This window comes from Pipistrellus kuhlii, unplaced genomic scaffold (assembly GCF_014108245.1).
Source record: "Pipistrellus kuhlii isolate mPipKuh1 unplaced genomic scaffold, mPipKuh1.p scaffold_m20_p_17, whole genome shotgun sequence".
In the NCBI taxonomy this organism is placed as follows: Eukaryota; Metazoa; Chordata; class Mammalia; order Chiroptera; family Vespertilionidae; genus Pipistrellus; species Pipistrellus kuhlii.
Window position 1 is genome coordinate 20,393,602 of NW_023425482.1, and position 21,413 is coordinate 20,415,014.

General features: G+C 55.4%; 2 protein-coding genes across 6 annotated transcripts in view; one reads left to right on the top strand and one right to left on the bottom strand.

The window, feature by feature from the left end:
- The first annotated feature begins 8,018 nt into the window (after positions 1-8,018).
- Positions 8,019-15,009, top strand: ESRP2 (epithelial splicing regulatory protein 2). Of its 2 annotated transcripts, none has more exons than XM_036441426.2 (15): positions 8,019-8,523; positions 8,631-8,759; positions 10,303-10,416; positions 10,536-10,650; positions 11,004-11,102; positions 11,329-11,383; positions 11,480-11,587; positions 11,667-11,799; positions 11,896-11,938; positions 12,118-12,419; positions 12,537-12,749; positions 12,852-13,050; positions 13,199-13,385; positions 13,672-13,837; positions 13,915-15,009. In XM_036441426.2, the coding sequence occupies exons 1-15, from the start codon at positions 8,296-8,298 to the stop codon at positions 14,002-14,004; spliced, it is 2,181 nt and encodes a 726-aa protein (XP_036297319.1). In that variant the 5' UTR covers positions 8,019-8,295; the 3' UTR covers positions 14,005-15,009. The 2 variants fall into 2 exon arrangements, with proteins under 2 accessions (XP_036297319.1, XP_036297318.1); XM_036441425.2 differs by having other exon boundaries at positions 8,020-8,523; positions 11,477-11,587.
- NFATC3 (nuclear factor of activated T cells 3) overlaps positions 14,650-21,413 on the bottom strand; it is a 93,506-nt gene continuing 86,742 nt past the window's right edge. For all 4 annotated transcript variants that reach the window (XM_036441421.2, XM_036441419.2, XM_036441418.2 and 1 more), the window contains one exon: positions 14,650-17,663. In XM_036441421.2, coding sequence (XP_036297314.1) covers positions 17,542-17,663 — 122 coding nt within the window. In that variant the 3' untranslated portion in view covers positions 14,650-17,541. The remainder of the gene's footprint in view (positions 17,664-21,413) is intronic.

Below are 21,413 nucleotides of genomic sequence, written 5' to 3' on the forward strand. Positions count from 1 at the left end.
ACGGTCACGGCCAAGGGGGAGAAAAGTAACTCCTAGACAGTTTGGCAGCCTTAGGGGGTCAGAGTTGACCGGGAGACCTTTGCACGACCTCCACCTCTCCCCCTCCCTCCCCCCAGGTTCCTCACACCATGCCCAGAGAATGTCTGAGTGGTTCAGGCAGCCCTTTGCCGTCCGCCCTGGGAATTGGATGGGAAGGGGAGAGGCCAAGTCAGCACGTTTCCTTTCTGAATGAGATGTATGTCCTCCCTTTTTTAGGGGCGCGGAGTATATCACCCTAACACATGGAGCAGTTCGCGGGGGTGGAGGCAGGGTTGAGTGTGGGCTTGAGCCCTGACCCTGCACCACGGCTCATCCACAGTATGGGACCTCCCAGCACAGCAAACGTGGAGGACAGGAGAGAAGGACACAGACTCCCTGCAGGAGGAATGGGGGCGAACAGAGTGGGCAAAGACTGGCCAGGCGGTGGTATACCAGAACCCTGCGTTTCTCTGGGAGAGAGTGGCCAAGTGTTGGAGGTTGGAGGCCTGGATCCTCCTCACATTCCCGCCTAAGGGCCGGTCACACCCTGATCAGCAATCTCAACAACTTTATACCTTCCCTCCCTTCCTCCTTCTTCCTTCCTTCCTCTTGGTCTCTAGCTAACGCTTTCCACTCTCTCCCTGTGCCCCTCAATGAATCTACACGCCATCTTGGCCTGTCTCTCCTATTTTCTTTTTTTAAATATATTTTTATTAATTTTTTTTTTTTTTTACAGAGAAGAAGAGAGTTAGAAACATCAATGAGAGAGAATCATTGATCAGTTGCCTCTTGCACACCCCTTACTGGGGATGTGCCCGCAACCAAGGTACATGCCCTTAACCGGAATCAAACCCCGGGACCCTGGAATCCGCAGGCCAATGCTCTATCCACTGAGCCAAACCAGTTTCAGCTATTTTCTTATAGTGAAATACATTGGCCCTCCTTTAAGGTCCAACTATCTCCCACTTCAGGCCCTAGCCTGGGGCCTCTCCCCACCTCACCCCCCATTAAAAAAAAAAAACACCCCTGTCTCCCTCACCTCCATCCCAGACCTCAGTAGAAGAGTCCCTGAAAACAAAAACAAAAACAAAAACAAAAAAAACATATCCTCGGGTGAGGACAAAAATGATAATATGTAATAAATATATGTGTCTGTATATATAAAGTCACTGAAAGACTAGGCCCTTCACCTGTCCTATTACCGTCCCCTCCTGCACTACTAGTTACCACCAGCACAGTCCCTGGCATACAGCAGGTGCTTAACATATGTTGAATGAATGAGACCACCCCCTCCCTTCTCTACAACATTTCAAAGGAGAGTAGTGCCCTGGTGCCTGTCAGACCTGGAAAAGGGGCAACCCAATCAAGACCAGGGCTTCTGGGCTGGTTTGGCAGCTGGAACTGAGCCCATGTGGAGGTCAACGCACCTTCCTAAGGCTCCTGGCTCAGCAGGCTCCCTGGAGTCACGAGAGGCCAAAGACGGACCGATCATGACAGAACTCTGAGGGAACTGGCCTGGGCATCAAGGAAGACTGCCTGGAGCGAGAATTAGAGATGGGTCTTGAAGAACAGTAGAAGTTTGTCAAGAAAAAGAGCGCTCCAGCAGGGAGCATAGAAGGACAACAGCCTTGAGACTTGAACAATCACAGCAGTGTGTCTGGAGCACATGGTGGGTGAGAGTGGAAGGAACTGAGGTTGTACTGAAAACCAAGCTTGCCGAAACCGGTTTGGCTCAGTGGATAGAGCGAACTCAAGGGTCCCAGGTTCGATTCCGGTCAAGGGCATGTACCTTGGTTGCGGGCACATCCCCACTAGGGAGTGTGCAGGAGGCAGCTGTTCTATGTTTTTCTCATTGGTGTTTCTAACTCTCTATCCCTCTCCCGCTCTGTAAAAAAAAATCAATAAAATATGTTAAATAAAAAAAATAAGAAGCTTAAAAACTTGGGAGGGGGTGGGAGACAAAAAAAGAAAAAGAAGTGCCGAAACCGGTTTGGCTCAGTGGATAGAGCGTCGGTCTGCGGACTGAAAGGTCCCAGGTTCGATTCCGGTCAGGGGCATGTACCTTGGTTGCGGGCACATCCCCAGTGGGTGTGTGTGCAAGAGGCAGCTGGTCGGTGTTTCTCTCTCATCGACGTTTCTAGCTCTCTAGCTCTCTCCCTTCCTCTCTGTAAAAAATCAATAAAAATATATTAAAAAAAAAAAAAGAAAAAAAAAAGAAAGAAAAAGAAGAAACGTGGCCTTTGTCCAGGGAGCCAGGAGCTTCGAAGATTCTCAGCCTGAGAGCGGCGGCTTGGGGTGAGAGGGGGCGGGGAGTCAAGGGCCTTCCCCTTTCACCTCAAGTACAACCTTCCAGGGCTGCTCTTCCTCAAGGATCAGGCGGCAGGGTCAGTGCGCCCCCTGGTGGGCACTCGGCGGGGAACCGGCAAAGGGGCGGGATGGGAACTCCGGGGAGCCCCGCTCTGCAGGCGGAGAGATAAGGAAGGTGGCCTGGTGCAGCTGGGATGAGCCTGGGACAGCCAGTGTGGGTCGCCGCGGGGGACACCGGCTGGCACCCAGCCTGGAATCCTCTCTCACTGCAGGGCATTTTCTGGCCAGGGAGGAGGTTTTTACACCGCGCCTACTAGACTCCCTAGAGATAGGTCCACGAGACCCGCCACACTGCCCGTCCCAGGCGACGATCCTCACCCTGGTATCTGCCCGGATGAGTGGGCAGGACTTGCCCTTCGGGTCCTGCCACGAAGTGAGGGGAAGAAGCAAGGATGGGATTCCTAGAGAGAGGCTAGGCTGGAGAGGCCAAGCTCCTCTTTGCCAAATACCTGGAGTACGATTTGGAAAAGGCATCTGGCAGGATCGCTGGAGCCTCACTCACCCCTCTCCACACACCTACTATCTCCGATTCATTCATTCATAATTTGTAAATCCTAGTGGGAGTGAAGTAAGTGGGAGACTTATCAGTGAAATACAGATATTTCAAACTACTGTGGGGATCTCTGCTTCAGAGGGAGGCGCCTTGAGGGGGAAATCTGGAGGAAGAGCACCGTTAAGCAGGTCAAGGGCGAGTTGTTAGGGAAGTGAAGACAGCAGAAGAGACTAGTTGAAAGACTCTGTGGCCCAGGGAAGGTGACCATCGCTGGAGGCAGACTAAGCAAGCCGGCCATTCATTCATCAGGTCTTCAGCAACTACGATGCTCCCTAAGTATTGGTTCCAGGACCTCACTCCTCCTAATGCTCCCATACCAACATTATCCTGATGCTCAGATATGTATAATGGTGTAGTGGCCCTGGCCAGTGTGGCTCAGTTGGTTAAGCATCACCCTGTGCATTGAAAAAGCACTGATTCAGTTCCAGTCAGGGCACATACCTTGCTTGTGGATCAATCCCTGGTTGGGGCACCTACAGGAGGCAACAGATCAGATCAATGTTTCTTTCTCACATCAATGTTTCTCTCTCTTCAAAGAGCCCTTCTTCTCTCTCTAAAGTCAGTAAGAACATTAAAAAGGAAAAAAAGTGCCGAAACCGGTTTGGCTCAATGGATAGAGCGTCGGCTTGGGGACTGAAAGGTCCCGGGTTCGATTCCGGTCAAGGGCATGTACCTTGGTTGCGGGCATATCCCCAGTAGGGGGTGTGCAAGAGGCAGCTGATCGATGATTCTCTCTCATCGATGTTTCTAATTCTGTCTCTCTCCCTTCCTCTCTGTACAAAATCAATAAAATATATTTTTAAAAAAAAGTGAACTGGTGTAGTATTTGCCTATAACCTAGGCATGTCCTGACCTGCACTTAAAAAACAGACACACAAAACTTTTTTTTTTTTATCCTCACTCCACCCAGGATGTATGTATGTATTGGGATATCTTTTCATTGACTTTTAGAGAGAATGGAAGGAAGGAGAGACAGAGAGAGAAACATCGATGTGAGAAACATCAAACATTGCACTCTCACAAACACCAATAGGTTTGCCTCCTGCACGCCCCTGACTGGGGATCAAACCTAAAACCCGGTTATGTGCCCTGACCCAGTCGAACCCTCAGTCTTTTGGTTTGTGAGATGATACTTCCATCCGACTGAGCCACCTGACCTAGGCTTTAAATTACCTCTAGATTACTTATACAGGGTATCTCAAAACGATATCTACACACTTTGAATAATTATAAAGGTAGTGATTACTAAAATACATTTCATTTTCAAAATGTAATGAGCCCTAACCGGTTTGGCTCAGAGGATAGAACATCGGCCTGTGGACTCAAGGGTCCCAGGTTCAATTCCTGTCAAAGGCATGTACCTTGGTTACAGGCACATGCCCAGCAGGGAGTGTGCAGGAGGGAGCTGATTGATGTTTCTTTCTCATCAATGTTTCTAACTCTCTATCCCTCTCCCTTCCTTTCTGTTAAAAAAAAAAAATCAATAAAATATATTTTTTTAAAAAGTAATGAAATCTACAGGTATTGTGTGTATATTTTTGGGGACAACTTGTATAAGGTAAATGATATGTAAATAATTTTTATACTGCATTTTTAGGGAGCAACTTTCTGGAATTTAAAGATATATATATATAATTGCATATAAACCTAACCAGTGGTCATGGACAACAGGAGGGTGGGGTGGGGGCATACGTGAGGAGGGGTTAGGGATGGGAATGGGGGGATGAGGACAAGTATGTGATACCATAATCAATAAATATATATCCGCAGTTGGTTGCATCCATGGATACAGAACCTTGATTTGGGAGAGCCAACTATACTATGTCCCAGGCCCAGTGGGAATGGATCTGGTGTTCTCATGAGTGGGGGCTGGAGCAAGGAAACAATAAGTGACTTATCTTTTTTTAAAATTGATTTTAGCAAGTAAAGGAGAGGGAGAGATAGAAACATCAATGATGAGAAAGAATCAATGATCGGCTTCCTCCTGCACGCCCCCTACTGGGGATTAAGCCCATAACCTGGCCATGTGCCCTTGACCAGAGTCAAATACCAGACCCTTTAGTCCGCGGGCTGACGCTCTATCCACTGAGCCACAACAGCTGGGGCATAAATGCCTTATTGTGGTAGAAGTTGGTTTGGTGCTGGGGGAAAAGAGGTGTGAGAGCCGAATAGAGGACGGGAGTGCGGGTTGCTTAGTATTAATGGGGTGGTTTGGGAGGATCCATCCTAAGATGAGTAAGAGAGATCAACAAAGCAGGGCCCTTAAGGGTGTTTTCACTAATTTAGTTTTTCAAGGAGAGTTCAAGCCTAGGGAATTGTCCTGCAGCTGGGGGCGGTAGGACGGAGGCACGGGGGTTTGCGGGAGCTGCTAGCCCCTTGGCTCGGGTTCACCATCCAGTAGGGACTTGGACACCCATGAAGGCGTCTTCCATGGGAATGCGCTCAGGGCGGCCTGAGCATCCATCCACACTGGGAAGGTCCTTCACTCCGAGGCGCCAGGGTGGAGCTCCAGCAGAACAGGGAAAAGCCCAACGCGGACCGGAGTCTGGACCCATGGGGGCGCTGGGATGGGCGAGAAGGAGACCAAGCAGTTCCAGGATGGCCCGCGGGGGGGCGCCCGGACTCTGTCCCGCAGGAGCAGCCCGGAGAAGAGCCGGGGAGGGGAGTTGTAGGCGAGTCCGGGGCTGCGAGGTGCCGCTGCGGGGAACACGGGGCAGGAGGGAGGCCGGGCCCCGGGAAGGGCCGACTCCGCGCAGCGCATGCGCGCTCCGGGGCGCGGCCTGCCCTCGAAGGAGGCGGGGCCTGCCGTCACCGGGGGGCGTGGCCTGCCCTCGCCGCGGGGTCCGGCCCGCGAGCAAATATTTGACATTCCGGGCTTATCTCAGGGGGGCGAGGCCCGGGGAGCGACGCTTCCCCTCCCCCGGGCCCGGCTGGCTCGGCGTCCCCAGGGGAGGGCGGTCCGGAGAGGGCAGCGGCGCGTGGACACCAGGCTACATTCCCCCCCCAGGGGAAGCGCAGGGCGCCGGAAGCCTCTGGGTTAAAGACCGTCTGCTTCCCACTCCCTCCGGGCGGCCGCGTCCCGGTGCCGGCACTTCCGACCCCGGCGCTCCAGGCTCAATCCTCCCCATGGGGACGCGCCGAGTGTGGGTTCAGTGCGCGAGGCGCCGGAGGCCCCGCCACCCCGGGTCTGAGGGCCCAGGACGCAACGCTCTGCTTTTCCGAAACCGCGCGGGGTGCGGCTCCCGCCTCGGTTTCAGCTCGGACTTGGCCACCCCATGTTCTTTTTGTTTTTGTTTTTTAAAAAATATATATACTTGCCGAGACCGGTTTGGCTCAATGGATAGAGCGTCGGCTTGGGGACTGAAGGGTCCCGGGTTCGATTCCGGTCAAGGGCATGTACCTTGGTTGCGGGCATATCTCCAGTGGGGGGTGTGCAAGAGGCAGCTGATTGATGACTCTCTCTCATCAATGTTTCTAACTCTCTATCTCTCTCCCTTCCTCTCTGTACAAAATCAATAAAATATATTAAAAAAGGAATATTTAAATATATATATATATACTTTATTGATTTTTTACAGAGAAGAAGAGAGAGGGATAGAAGGTGAGAAACATCGATGAGAGAGAAACATCGACCAGCTGCCTATTGCACAACCCCCACTGGGGATGTGCCCGCAACCAAGGTACATGCCCTTGACCGGAATCGAACCCGGGACCTTTCAGTCCGCAGGCCGACGCTCTATCTACCGAGCCAAACCGGTTTCCGCGCCACCCCACGTTTTTGTTCTCGCCGGGTTGGAGTCCCTCTTTCCCACCGGATGGATTCTGAGTCTCTTAAGTCACATACACGGGGAAATTAGGGGGGAATACAGGGCGGCCCGGAAACTCGCCGTCAAGGAGCCTCACCGAGATGGACGAGGCGAAAGGGCGCTGGGAGCCCCCTCCACGCGGACTGTCCGGTCGGGATGCCGGTCCCGGAAGGAGAAGAGGTCCGGCCGCCCGGCCGCCCGCGCGCGCACGTGACGCGTTTGCTGCTTCGGGTCCCCGCCCGCCGGCGCGCTCCTCTCCCGGCCACAGCGGGCCCCGCGCCAAAGGGGCCGGGCTGCCGGGACCGGCCGGCTGGAGCCCCCACGTGGGGCAGGGCTGAGGCTCCTGGCCCGGACCGTCCGGCTTGGCCCGGCCTGAAGAGCCAGTCTCTGGAGCCGGGGTAGGGGGGTGTCTTTCTCCTCCTCCCGCCGCAGCACCCCGGCCCGCGCGCCTCCACCTCCCAGCACCCCGGCCCGCGCGCCTCCACCTCCCAGCACCCCGGCCCGCGCGCCTCCACCTCCCAGCACCCCGGCCCGCGCGCCTCGACCTCCCGCACCCGGGCCCGCGCGCCTCCACCTCCCCGCACCCCGGCCCGCGCCCCCCCCCCCCCCAGCACCCCGGCCCGCGCGCCTCCACCTCCCAGCACCCCGGCCCGCGCGCCTCCACCTCCCAGCACCCCGGCCCGCGCGCCTCCACCTCCCAGCACCCCGGCCCGCGCGCCTCCACCTCCCAGCACCCCGGCCCGCGCGCCTCCACCTCCCAGCACCCCGGCCCGCGCGCCTCAACCTCCGCGCGCGCTGTGGCACCAGGCGCGCTTCCCAGAGCCGGGCTGAGGCCTGACCTCTCCACCAGCATGGACGAACTCTGCCCTTTGACCTCAGGACACCTCCTCCTCCACCCCCCACGGCCCTACATGACCTCTCGGCATCTCCCCAGTCTGCCTAGGGTGATCGTCCCCTTTGACCTTTGGGGACTTCTGTCTTTTCCCTGCTCCCCACCCCCCAGGCCGGCCCGACGCCCCCGCACCTTCTACATGGACTCCTGGTGGTTTTCACAAATAGAACTAGAGGAGGCCTCTGGTGTGGCCGTTTTCTTGGCTGAGGCCTCCTGGTGGGGAAGAGGAGGGGGTGGAGGAGGAGGGGGTGGAGGTCGCCCCAGAAACCAGCCGGCTGGGAGGAGTGGGACTCTGGGTCCTAAGCACGCCCAGGCGGGCGGGTGAGCCTGGCGCGCCCCGGGCCGGTTCTGGCAGCCTCCCCCCCCCCCCCCCCCCCCCCCGCTCCCAGGGCCGCCCCGGTCACGTGGCCCGGGACCCACAGGTAACTCGCCGGAGAGGATTGGGGCGGTAGCCGCCCCGCCTCGCCTCGCCTCGCCGGGCGCTGCTGCGGGCGGGTCCCAGCAGCGCCCACTGCGCCAGCCGGGCCGCAGGTGCCGCCCCCGACGCCCGGGGTCCCGCCCTAAGCCGCGCCGCGTCTGCCGTCGGTCGGTCGGTCGGTGCGAGCGTGCGCCTTGTCGGTCCGCGTGTGCGTGGCCGGGCGCCCCCTCTCTCCGCGGCCATGACTCCGGCGCCCCCGCAGCCGCCGCAGCCCCCGCCGCCGCCGCCCCCGGGCCAGAGCCCCGCCGCCGGCTCTCCCGCCGAGACCCGCCCGGAGCCCCCCGGGCCCCTGGTCCCCCTGGTCGTCCTGTTCGGGGCCACGGCCGGCGCCCTGGGGCCGGATCTGGGCTCCGACGAGACCGACTTAATCCTGCTGGTGTGGCAAGTGGTGGAGCCGCGGAGCCGCCAGGTAGGGTGCGGAGAGGGTGGGTGGGAGGCGTCCCCCCCGCCCCCCCTCCGGGAGCTTCGGAATCCAGGGGCGCAGGGCTGATCGGTTCGGTCCCCCGCCTCCCGCAGGTGGGGACGCTGCACAAGTCGCTGGTGCGCGCCGAGGCGGCCGCCCTGAGCCCGCAGTGCCGCGAGGCGAGCGGCCTGAGCGCCGACAGCCTGGCGCGGGCCGAGCCGCTGGACAAGGTGCTGCAGCAGGTGAGCGGGCGCGGGGCGGGCGCGGCGGGACCGGGCCCCGCTCCGCGCGGAGCGGCGGCGGGAGGAGGCCAGGCCCGGCGCCGGGGCGGACTGGCCGGGGCGGTAGGACGGGTTCCTGTGGTTTGAAACTTGCATCGACTCTCCCGCGTGTGCGTGTGTTCGCGGGTGCGGCCGGCCATGTCCGGGGAGTTCTTACCTTTCAGTCTTTCCAGATCCACCTATGGAGGGGGTGGGGATGGAGGCCCCGAGACCCTTCCTAGAGTTTCCCCCCGGCCGGCCGGAGGCGGGGGACTGAGGCTGAGACGGAACCTGGGAGCCTGTCCAGCCAGGCCTCTTAGGACAGTAGCCAGAAGCCGAAAAGGGCCAAAGGGGGGGGCCTTGGTCATAGGTCACGGTCCCTCCCGCCTGCTGCGACCTCGGCCCACCCACCACCAGCCCGGGAGACGCGGGGGCGGGGGCGGAGGGCGGTGTCTGGCCCAGAGGCAGACGCGCCAGGTGGAAGCTGCTCGGTGAGCTGCTCGTTGAGGCCTGCCCCGGCCGGCTGTCCAGGCGTGGGCGCTGTCCGGGCCGCACCTGGAGGCTCCCGGCCTCCTGAGAGCACAGGCCTGGGGTTGGGTGCCTCCTGGCCTGGCTGTTCCCATTGCTGTTTCCTCTGATCTTCACCACGGCGCTCAACCCGGGTCTGACTGTTGAGGATAATGAGTGTTAAGTGCTTTTTTACACGCACACATTCCTTCATTTTTCCAACCCTGGTAGTTCCTGATGAGGACATGGAGGAAGCACAAAGATATCTCGGCCTAGTCTGTTGCTTCCAGGTTAGCCCCCGCCTGGGGAGTGTGCTGCAGGAGAGCCGGGTTGCCTTGCTCTGCCGGTCTCAGACTGTGAAGTTGGCGTGGGGGAGGGAGTTTCTCCGGGCTGTGCTTAGTGCTTATACCTGTTCTCCCACAGGGATGGAGGCTGGGGGAGGGGCTGGGCAGTTTCAGGAGTGCCACCCCCCTCTGTGTGCAAACAGCCCGGTGCCAGCAGGTCGATAGGGTGTGGGTCAAAGCTCATGCTGCCCCTGGCGTCCAGGTGCGGAGTTCTGTCCTTGGAGTTTCTCTGGCCCTCGGTTGGTCAGACCTAGAGGCGGGGCTGCCGTTGACCATGAGCCGGATGGGCCTCAGGCGGAGGCGGGACTGGGCCTCTCCCACCTGTCTGAAGGTGGAGCCTGGTCAGGGACAGGTTTAACCTGCTCTGCCCCGCCCCCCTTCCCACCTGCTTGTCCCCACTCCACCAGGTGTTTGCTCTGGCCGCACTCCAGACGCCTGGAGTGTGTGCGGTGGGGGTTTGAGGGGTGTGTAACTGCCCCCTTTTGGCCTGGAGGAGCTGATGGTGGACTGAGGGGGAAAAAGGGAACGGCAGAGCCAGGCCCAACAGGTATGGCCACCTACTCCCCAAACAGGGTAGGGCTGGCTGAACATCTGGCAGAACCAGCTTGGCAGCCTGCGCCCTCCTCCTTCCTGCCTGCCCGCCCAGCTGTGAGTCTGTCTCTCTCTCTCCCCAGTTCTCACAGCTGGTGATCGGGGATGTGACTCTGCTGGGCGGGGGCCCCTACGTGCTCTGCACTGATGGACAGCAGCTGCTGCGCCAGGTCCTGCACCCTGAGGCCTCTAGGAAGGTACGCCGCCGCCTCCGCCGAGGGCACAGCAGGGGGCAGGGTTCCCAGGCCATCCGCTGCCGTCGAGGGGCTGGGCCGCTCAGTTCCGTCTATTCACCCCCGCTCACGTGTGCCCCCAGAACCTGGTACTCCCCGCCACCTTCTTCTCCTTCTACGACCTCCGCAGAGAGTTCCATGCGCAGCACCCAAGCGCCCGCCTCGCCAGGGACCTCACCGTGGCCACCATGGCTCAGGGTACCTGTGGCCCAGAGGGGAGTTAGAGTGGAGGGGCGGCCATAGGCTTTCTGTGTCTGAGTATGTGCATGCTGGTGGGTTGTATGAACACACCCGATGAGCATTATCTGCTGAGTCCTTCAGTGCACGTCGGGGGCACATTTTGGAAAGTAGACATGTCTACCTATGTCTGGGCTGGGGGGGTGGGGTGGTCTGTCAGGGCATACATGAGCAAGGCAAAACATATGTGCTTGCTGGGATTCCCGTGCTTATGGAGGGGACTCGGACCTAGGCGAGACCAGTCATAGTGTTCACGCTGATTGCCCCCAGCCTCCGAAGCTGGGATTTCCTCATTGTAATTTCACCGGTCGTAGAGTTGGGGCTGGAAACAGACGCCACAGAGGATGACTTTGGGGTCTGGGAAGTGAAGACGATGGTAGCTGTCATCCTCCACCTTCTCGAAGGGCCCAGCGGTAAGGTTCCCCTCACCATCTGTTTACCCGATCTCTCCCGGGGCTGGGTGCATGCCTGCCTATTCATTCCTCCAAGTCCCCTTCCCTCGTTCTTAGCTTTTCTCAGAGGCCATATGGGGGGAGCCCCTTTGTCACCTCCTCCTCAACTGTCCTCTTTTTAAAAGAGTTTGGTGGGGAGACCCCCCTCCACCAGCCCCTGCTGACAACCACTGTCCTCTCCTCGCAGGTCAGTTGTTTTCGAAGCCCGAGGTGATAAAGCAGAAATATGAGACGGGACCTTGGTGAGTGCCGGGCAGGGATGGGGGTGACAGTAGTAAGGCACCCTTGTTAACGGGACAGAGAGAGAACTCTGACCCTGGGCCCTCCCCCTGCAGCAGCAAGGCCGAGGTGGTGGACAGCGAGACCGTGGTCCGGGCCCGTGGGCTGCCCTGGCAGTCATCGGACCAGGACGTCGCCCGCTTCTTCAAAGGACTCAACATTGCCAGGTGGGTGCAGCACGACGGTGGGCCCGGGAGGGCCGGCCTGCCCTGCCGGGGAGGCACTAACATAGCACTGGCCCCACAGGGGCGGTGTGGCCCTCTGCCTCAACGCCCAGGGACGAAGGAACGGCGAGGCCCTCGTCCGCTTTGTGGACAGCGAGCAGCGGGACCTGGCGTTGCAGAGACACAAGCACCACATGGGTGTCCGCTACATTGAGGTGGGGCTTCGGGCTGGGAGTGGAGCGGAGCCGAGCCGAGGCCAGCCCCCTCCCTCAGGCCCGAGACCCACGGACTGTCCCCGCTTGTCCCCACAGGTGTACAAAGCCACGGGAGAGGAGTTTGTCAAGATCGCAGGGGGTGAGTGGTGCCCCCAGCAGCACCTAGGCCCCCCCCCCCCCTCTCCCGGTTCTTGACCCGCGTCCCACTTCCCCACCACCCCTTGCCTTTCTGCTCCCCTGTGTGCCAGGTTTGGAGGGGTAGTTGGAAGGGCATGCGTGAAGTCAGTAGGTGACTCCCACCATGCCACCCTCATCAAGGCACATCGCTGGAGGTGGCGCGGTTCCTGTCGCGGGAAGACCAGGTGATCCTGCGGCTGCGGGGGCTGCCCTTCTCGGCTGGGCCAGCGGACGTGCTGGACTTCCTGGGGCCCGAGTGCCCGGTGACGGGGGGCGCCGACGGGCTGCTCTTCGTGCGCCACCCTGACGGCCGGCCCACGGGCGACGCCTTTGCCCTCTTTGCCTGCGAGGAGCTGGCCCAGGCTGCCCTGCGCAGGCACAAGGGCATGCTGGGTAAGCGATACATCGAACTCTTCCGGAGCACCGCCGCCGAGGTGCAGCAGGTGAGAACCCAGGGCTCCCCCGCCGCCCCCACGTGCTCCTCCAGGGCGCCCCGTTCACCCCACTCCACCCCGTGCCCCTGCCCGACGTGGCATGAGCAGGTGCTGCCTCCCTTTCAGGTCCTGAACCGCTATGCTTCCAGTCCACTCCTTCCCACGCTGACGGCCCCGCTGCTGCCCATCCCCTTCCCGATGGTGGCCGGGACCGGGAGGGACTGCGTACGCCTCCGAGGCCTGCCCTACACGGCCACCATCGAAGACATCCTGAGCTTCCTGGGGGAGGCCGCCGCGGACATCCGGCCCCATGGTGTGCACATGGTGCTCAACCAGCAGGTGAGGCTGCCGCCCAGCGGGGGACGCACGGAGAGGAGCGTGTGGGTGGGAGTGAGGGGCCCTTGCTGACAGGACAGACTGCTTATAAGACGGTGTGCACAGGGCCGGCCCTCCGGCGACGCCTTCATCCAGATGACGTCGGCAGAGCGGGCCTTGGCCGCTTCGCAGCGTTGCCATAAGAAAGTGATGAAGGAGCGCTACGTGGAGGTAGTCCCCTGCTCCACAGAGGAGATGAGCCGCGTGCTGATGGGGGGCACTCTGGGTCGCAGTGGCATGTCTCCCCCACCCTGCAAACTGCCCTGTGAGTATCCCAGGGCTGGGGAGGGAGGGGGCATGTGGGTGCCAGGTTGTTGGAACCTTCACTTTCTGCAGTGGGGACTTCTTTCTGGCTGCCCCACTCCGGGCAGCGCCCGGCCCCCTGCAGACATACTCTCTGCTTCCGCCTCTAGGCCTCTCGCCGCCAGCCTACGCCACCTTCCAAGCCACCCCAACGCTCATTCCCACCGAGACGGCAGCTCTCTACCCCTCCTCGGCACTGCTCCCAGCTGCCAGGGTGCCTGCCGGCCCCACCCCCATTGCCTACTACCCCGGGCCAGCCACTCAACTCTACATGAACTACACAGCTTACTACCCCAGGTACCCTGCTGCTAAGATAACTGCATAGACTTGCCCCTATCCTGGTCTGGAGGAAGGTCATGACCCTGTTCCTGGGTCAGATAACCTATAGTCTGAAAGAAGGGAGTGAGATGCGGGCTAGCTGATGCTATCTACAAACTAGACTGGAGATGACATAGAGGACAGGGCTTTAGGGAGGAGGAACTGAAATGAACTAAGTATAAGTCAGAGGCGAGGGGAGAGGGAGGAGAGTCTTGGGGTAAGCCATAGGTAGGACTGGACTAAAACCCTGCTTTTCCCACCCTAGTCCCCCCGTCTCTCCCACCACTGTCGGCTACCTCACCACGCCCCCTGCGGCCCTGGCTTCTGCTCCTACCTCAGTGTTGTCCCAACCAGGAGCCCTGGTCCGTATGCAGGGTGTCCCATACACAGCTGGTATGAAGGATCTGCTCAATGTCTTTCAGGCCTACCAGGTGAGGTGTGACTAGAGGGGTTTGGGGACCGGGCTGAGCCTAGAGCTCCCTGCCCTAAATCTCTGTTCCTTCTGCAGCTCGCCCCGGATGACTACACCAGCCTGATGCCTGTTGGTGAGCCACCCCGCACTGTGTTACAGGCCCCCAAAGAGTGGGTGTGTTTGTAGGTGAGGGAGTCAGGAGGTAAGAGCTGGCTGATGTCCTCAGCTAACACGTCTCCTGCGTCCGGAGAACCAGTGCCCTCATCCTGGCGACTTCTCTCTGAAGGCACTCGGAGGAGCTCAAGCCCCAGCTCCAGCCCCCCACTTACTGCTCTGCTGTTCACCCCGAAGATGGCGGCTGAGTCTTGGATGTAGGGCTGGGGGTGGAATGGTGCTACCCTGCTCCCAAACGCCTGGTCTGGGCCCCTTGTGTGGCACCTGGGGAGCCTTTGGCCTGCTCTGGCTATGGCCCATGCCCACAGATACTGTGGGGCTGACATCCACAGCAGACTTGCCTTCTTTTTAAAAATGTAAGCCCTGGTGCCTTCAATGTATGACTCCTGGAGCTTCTGGTGGGGGAGCAGAGAAACAGAGAGTGTTGGCCCAGTCCCCAGGATGCTTGGACCTCAATGGCCACACTGTGCCAGGGGTGGTCCCACCTAAGGCTGCCAGCCTCTCCAGCTTGGCACAAGGAATGCCAGAGAGACGGCAAAACCACAGGCCGTTTTGATGACTGTACTGCAGTATCCCCAGAGGACACTAGGGGGCAGGAGGCCCTCACATAAAACTCTGGCTTGACTTTTAAAGCAGACTTTTCTGCCTACTTTCCGCGCACACCTTGGGCAGGCCAGTTGTCCTGAACTGAGCAGACATGGTGGAATGTCCTTTGCACCCATTAGAGGATGCAGAACTGAAGCTGCAGCAAGAATTTGGAACTCTACCCTCTCCAGAAAATAAACACAAGGTTCCTAACCACGTGGACTTTTTAAAAGCCAAAGTGCCCTTAGCTTTGGCCCCCCAGGCAGAGGAAAACTCAAGCAGATTTCAAGGAGACTGTTGACCTGTCATCGTTTATTATTTCAGCACTGTAACCGAGGAGCCTGAATTGCTGGCTCTTCCCTTTGTATTTGTGTAAGGAGCACTGTACTCCTATAAAAGGTTTTAAAATACAAAATGTACAAGAAAACACAATCCCGAGTGCTGTAAACTGAACATCATCCATTTTATAAAATACGAGGTTTCAACTTGAGCCCATCTGAACCTTAAAGATGACCATCTGTTCTGAGTGTCAAAAACAGCTTCACAGCCAGGCCCAGCAGAGCGCTGATGATAGTGACCAGCCCTGGGCAGTGGTGGGCTGCACCCCGGGCGGCAGCACCACACGTGACCCCGGAGACAGCTGTTCCTTTTAGAGCTGTTTGCAGCCATGCTTCTCTGTGCATCTCGAATAAGCAGAGGGCTGCTCATCCCACTCTTCAATCCAAGATCTCACACCGGCTGGAGGGGGTAAGGGTAGGTGCTAGCACATGCCCAACTGCTCAGTGCTGCTAACTAGAACCCAAATTGCATAGTCCAATGGATGTGTGCTTTAATACCACTATGTTGCACAAAAATGTAAGTCTTTATCTACATAGCCAAAAAATATGAACTCTTACACCAAAGCTTTTACAAAGCTGATACAAAACTGCTTACATAGTATACAAAGCTCTATTTTAAAATTCAACTTTTATTTTAAATAGGAAAGCATTTCTAGTGCTACAGGCATCAAGGTATTTAAAAGGCATCAAAATTTGGTGCATAGCAACTCTGGATCATAGAGGCTTTTCTTCTTGAGGACAACAAAGCCACCCCCAATGGCTCCTGCAAAGAGAACTTTTGCAAGAATCCCATGTGAGGCGCTATGCCAGGGACAGGAGGGAGGCGGCAAGTCTGGCCAGCTCTGTGGAACTGCATCTTATTGGCCTGCCCCCGACAACCTCCAGAGGAAGCTGTGGGCTTCCAACTGTGGCCCTGAAATATCTCACTACACTACATTTTCAAAGAAAATATGACAACACCCAGCTCCAAGAGGACCAGAGTGATCTGCTGAGGAAAAGACATCTTTCTTCACTAGTTGTAAGGGAGAAAGCTAAAACAGCTGAGAGAGAAAAACGAATGCTTCCTCGTCCTGGGCCAGCAGCTCCTACCTGGGTGACTAGGTGGCAGGCAGTGAACGAGCTTCCTCTGCCCGGGACTCAGTCCCAGAGAGAATCCTGGCATCTAGGACCCACAATCCCCTGGAGTAGCATCAGGCCTTTAACCAGACTAGCACACAGTTTCATATGGAGGCACTCAAAAATTTTGCTCTCTGAATAAATACAAGTACATCGTTTCACATGAAAACACACTACAAGCTCCAGGAGCTTTGAAATGGCCCAGGCCTTGGACCAAGTAACTTATCCTGTTAATGGGAGTGGGAAGGATGGGCTTGGAAAAAGCACCCAGCTGGGCACTCCTTTGGTAGACAGCAGGCTGGAGTTTCTTGCTGGCCCCTGCCTGAGTGCCAGCCTCACCTGCAGCAGCACCAGGGCATCTTTGGTCTGGAGGGTCAGGTTTAGGATGCTACCTCATTTTTTGATTTGGCTCAAAGCCTTTCTGGGAAAAGGCTGGTGTTTAGACCAGCAGATGGAACAGGGTAGGTGAAAATCTTTTCAGGCTGTAAACAGATGAGGGATAAGCCTTCCGTGCCAGTATGAATCTTAAAAGCTTCCCATCTGGAGTCTTGTGTTTTCTCTGCTCTTGTTCTGAAGCATCGCTCATTAACTCCCGACACAGCCTGGCCCCTGGAGGTGAGTTAGAACCAGCCAAGTTACCTAAACCATCATGAGACTGGCTTCAAAGGTTACAGAGCAGCCAAAGGCTAATGCTCCCACTTAGAAAAGGACACAAAAAGGAAGAGCACTTGTTTGTAGGATGGCAGGGACTTAAAGCTATGAAGCTAAAACCTCACCTTTCACAGTCACCTTATAAGTAGCTATCTTACCCAAGGCCCTGAGGGAAAAAAGCAATTTCAACATGAAGTCAGAATGGAGAGACTGCAGGAAGATCTAGAAAGTTACAAAAAGGCTATACTCTGGAATGTCATTTAGTATTCCAACGCTTCAATGATTGGAATGGTCTCCTCGTTTTATCTAACAGTTTACTTTTACAGAGGTATGAGCTACATTTGGCTTTTATTTCCTATGAATCCATGAAAGGCTTCAGGACACATGCTGTGGTTCTGAGGCAGAGGTGTGGGCGTGGACAATTTTTTCTTTTATGTTTGCCTCTGGAAAGTCTTATCAAAAGTTCCTATTTTAAAAATATCATTAAAGCTAAAAGGCCCTTCAAATGACCACAAAGCAGTTCAAATCACTAGCTCTAGCTAAGCAATGAGGTCACCTGCAAAAGCAGCACCTCTGAAAGGAAGAGCCTGCTGCGTTCACACTCAAAGCACCCATCATATAAAAGCATCCTATTCAAAAATAAAAAGCAAAGCTTTTTCCCCAAAGCTCAAGCAGCCTCTGCTGTTGCTGTTCTTTTACAAAATCTACCCAAGTCCTGAGGTGGCGGACTGCAGCTTTCCCCAGCGATCCCAACTCCTGGCGCCAGTCCTGAAGGCCGCAGAGTTGGAAGCCCAAGGTCCAAGGACAGAAACATGCTGAGAAGTATATGGTGGTGGATGCAAGGCTGCAGCAAGCACTGTCAGAGCCCATCAGATCTTCCTAAATCCAAGGAATCGGAACCAGGGAGGGGAGCCTCCCTGCTCACCCCTGCTCCTTGGGAAACAGAAATCTGAGACATGTCTCTCCCAATTATCTCGTTCACTGAAAAACAAAAGGGAGAGTAATTAGTGACCTCTGTGTGACTGATCATGATGCTCAATGCCAACCTCTATTTCAAAGCCATTTTTCCTCTTGCCCTGGCTTTCTATGAAGGTAAAGACAGTGCTTGAAACCTGCTCCTGAGGTGAATGGAAATATTCTATAAATTGTTTCAGATCCCTTTCCCCCTCTTTCAATTCAGTTGGGTTGTGAAGGTGGAAGGCTGAGGGAACAGAGAAATGTTGCTCACTCTAAAGGTTCATGCTCTAGAGCAGTGTTTCCCAAAGTGTGGTACGCGTACCCCCAGGGGTACGGGAAGTTTGGTGGGGGTACGCATTGCACCGGAGTTTGGTGTGGATTTGCACTGCACCGTGCTTAGCTGTGCCTAACACATCCATTTTTTTTTTTGACGAAGGGTACTCAGCGTTACGAAAATTATAAAAGGGGTACAAATATGTCAGAAGTTTGGGAAACACTGCTCTAGAGCAAAGGATAGGATACTTTTCATAAATGTGTTCACTGAACCTAACTTTTCCTTAATTTGCACCTGATCTTACAGTGCACCTCATATATAAAGTGAATGAAATGAATGCTCTGTTGAGAGTAAACCACGGATTTTGTTACCCCATGTTTATGAAAGCATCCTTTATTATGTGGGGGCATTTGTATTGTTTCTGATGCTTTCTGATTGCAGGCTCTTGCTTTTCTGTTGGTTTCCATGCCTGGGAACACAGTGCTCTGGTGAGGTCTAGTGCAAAGAATTTCAATATTAAGGAACCAACATAGAAGAAAACACCCCAAATAAGAAACTTTAGTTCTCTTGCCATGAGAACTCTGCTTTGAAATGAAACTGCTTTATCAATTCTATTCCTAGGCATATAATAAAAGAACTCAAAACATACCACATAAAAACTTGTACTCAAATGTTCATATTAGCATTATACATAACAGCCCCAATGTAAACAACCCAAATGTCTACAAAATGGTGAACAGATAAACAAAATGTGGCCTATCCATACAACAAAGTATTATTTATAATAATAATAAAAGCATAATACGCTATTTAGACGGGGTGACCTTCCGGATGAAGCCGGGGCTGCGAGAGAAGCCCGGGTCCCGTGAGCCTGCTGGCACCCCGAGGGAAGCCCGGGTCCCGTGAGCCTGCAGGCAGCCGGTGGGAAGCCCAGGTCCCAGAGGGAAGCCAGTGTCGGCAGCAGGGGAAGGAAGGCCTACTCTTGTATGAATTTTGTGCATCAGGCCTCTAGTCTATATAATAAAAACCCAAGCGATTGTTACGGTGGAATGATCAGAATGACCAGTTGCTATGATGCACACTGGCCACCAGGGGGCAGATGCTCAACACAGAGCTACCCCCTGGTGATCAGCTAGAAGCTGGGCTCAGCTGGTGAGCACAACAGGGGTAGCAAGGTCCTCTCCCCACTCCATGGCAGCACTAAGGAGCAGCGAGCCGAGCTGTAAGGAGCATCAAACAGGCGGATGGTAAGGAGTGAGGGTTCCTGGATTGTGAGAGGGCTCAGGCTGGACTCCCCCCACCCCCACCCCCAGTGCACGAATTTCATGCATCAGGCCTCTAGTTCAGCCATTAAAAAAAAAAATGAAGTTCTAAAACAGGGGTCTTCAAACTACGGCCCGCGGGCCACATGCGGCCCGCAGAGGAGTCTGATCCGGCCCGCCAGGTTTTTTGGGCAGTGAGCACAGCCGAGGTGTTACAGTAGGAATTAGTAGTTCATATAGTCCGGCCCTCCAGCTCTCTGAGGGACCGTGATCTGGCCCCCACTTTAAAAAGTTTGAGGACCCCTGTTCTAAAACATGTTACAACATGGATGAAACTTGAAAATATTATGCTAGCTGAAACCGGTTTGGCTCAGTGGATAGAGCGTCAGCCTGCGGACTGAAAGGTCCCAGTTTCGATTCAGGTCAAGGGCGTGTACATTGGTTGCGGGCACATCCGGGGGGGAGGGGGGGTGTAAGAGGCAGCTGGTGGATGTATCTGTCCCATTGATGTTTCTAGCTCTCTATCCCTCTCCCTTCCTCTCTGTAAAAAATCAATAAAATATATATATTTTAAAATATGCTAAGTGAGGAGATCCAAGATGGCTGCGCCCAGGTGAACACCTAGCCGCAGCCGCACACAACAATTTCAATAAAATACAACTAAAATATAAAACGGACATTGCCCAGAACTACAGGAAGGTTGACTGACTGGAAATTCTACAGCGAGAAGCAAGGAGAAAACCAGAAGGAGGTGCGGAGGAGCTGGAAAAGCCAAGGTACGGAGACGCGGCGCGCGGAGAGGACGGAGCCGGAGAGGAGGGAGGCCGAGTGCCTGGCGGGCGTTCCCTAGCGGAAAGGAGATAAAACTCCGACTGTGCTGGGCCCCCGACTGCTCTGATCCCCAGTTTTAAGCCAGACCCCGGGGACTCAGGCTCTGCCATAGGGAGCCGGGCTGTAAGGCGGAACCCCGGGGAGAGGCGAAAGGAGGTCCCGGAGGCGCGCACACTGCGCGCAGAGAAAGGACGGTCGGCTGTGCCGCGGGATTGCCCTGACGGGAAGGAGACTGGGGCTCCAGACTGCTCTGAACGCCACCTCCAACTCCACTTCCAACTGAACTGAACCCCAATACCGGGCTCATTGGGGGAGAGCATAGACTGTTTGGCAGCAGGCGAAAATCGAGGGCACCTTTCTCTCAGAGGCGCCGGCAGCAGCGAGCACTGAAGGACCCGCATAGGGCGGGGCTGACAGAAGCCAAGGCTGTAGGCTCCACCCTGAAACCCCGTCCCATCTGTAACTGCGAAATGCGACAACAAAATAGATCACAAACGAAAGAAATGGAGGACAAAAAGCGTCTGGATATAGAGTTCAAATCTACGCTTACAAGGTTTTTCAAGAATTTCCTAGAAAAGATGGATAAGGCCTACGAGGATATGAAAAGAGATCATCTAGAATTAATAAGGAGTCAACAAGAAATAAAGAATACATTGTCTGAAATAAAAAATATTTTACAGAGTCCTAAAAACAGAAGGGAAGATCGCAAGAATCAAGTCAAAGATTTGGAACATAAAGAGCCAGAAGACACTCCTCCACAGAAGCTAGAAGGCAAGAGAATCCAGAAAATTGAAGATAATGTAAGAAACCTCTGGGACAACTTCAAGCGAACCAACATCAGAATTATGGGGGTCCCAGATGATGAGAGAGAGCAAGATATCGAAAACATACTGAAAGAAATAGTGATAGAAAACTTCCCCCATCTGGTGAAAGAATTAGACTTACAAGTCCAGGAAGCACACAGAACTCCAAACAAAAGGAATCCAAAGAGGACCACACCGAGACACATCATTATTAAAATTCCAAGAGCAAAAGACAAAGAGAGAATATTAAAAGAAGCAAGAGCAAAGAAGGTAGTAACCTATAAAGGAGCACCTATACGATTGTCAGCTGACTTCTCAACAGAAACCATGCAGGCCAGAAGGGAATGGCAAGAAATATTCAAGGTGATGAATAGCGAGAACCTACAGCCAAAAATAATCTACCCAGCAAAGCTATCACTCAGAATCGAAGGCCAGATAAAGAGCTTCACTAATAAAAAAAAGCTAATGGAGTTCATCACCACCAAACCAGAATTATATGAATTGCTGAAGGGGGTTCTTTCAGAAGAGAAGGTAAACAAAGATAAAAATTATGAACAACAAATACGTAACTATCAACAAGTGAATCTAAAAACCAAGGAAATTA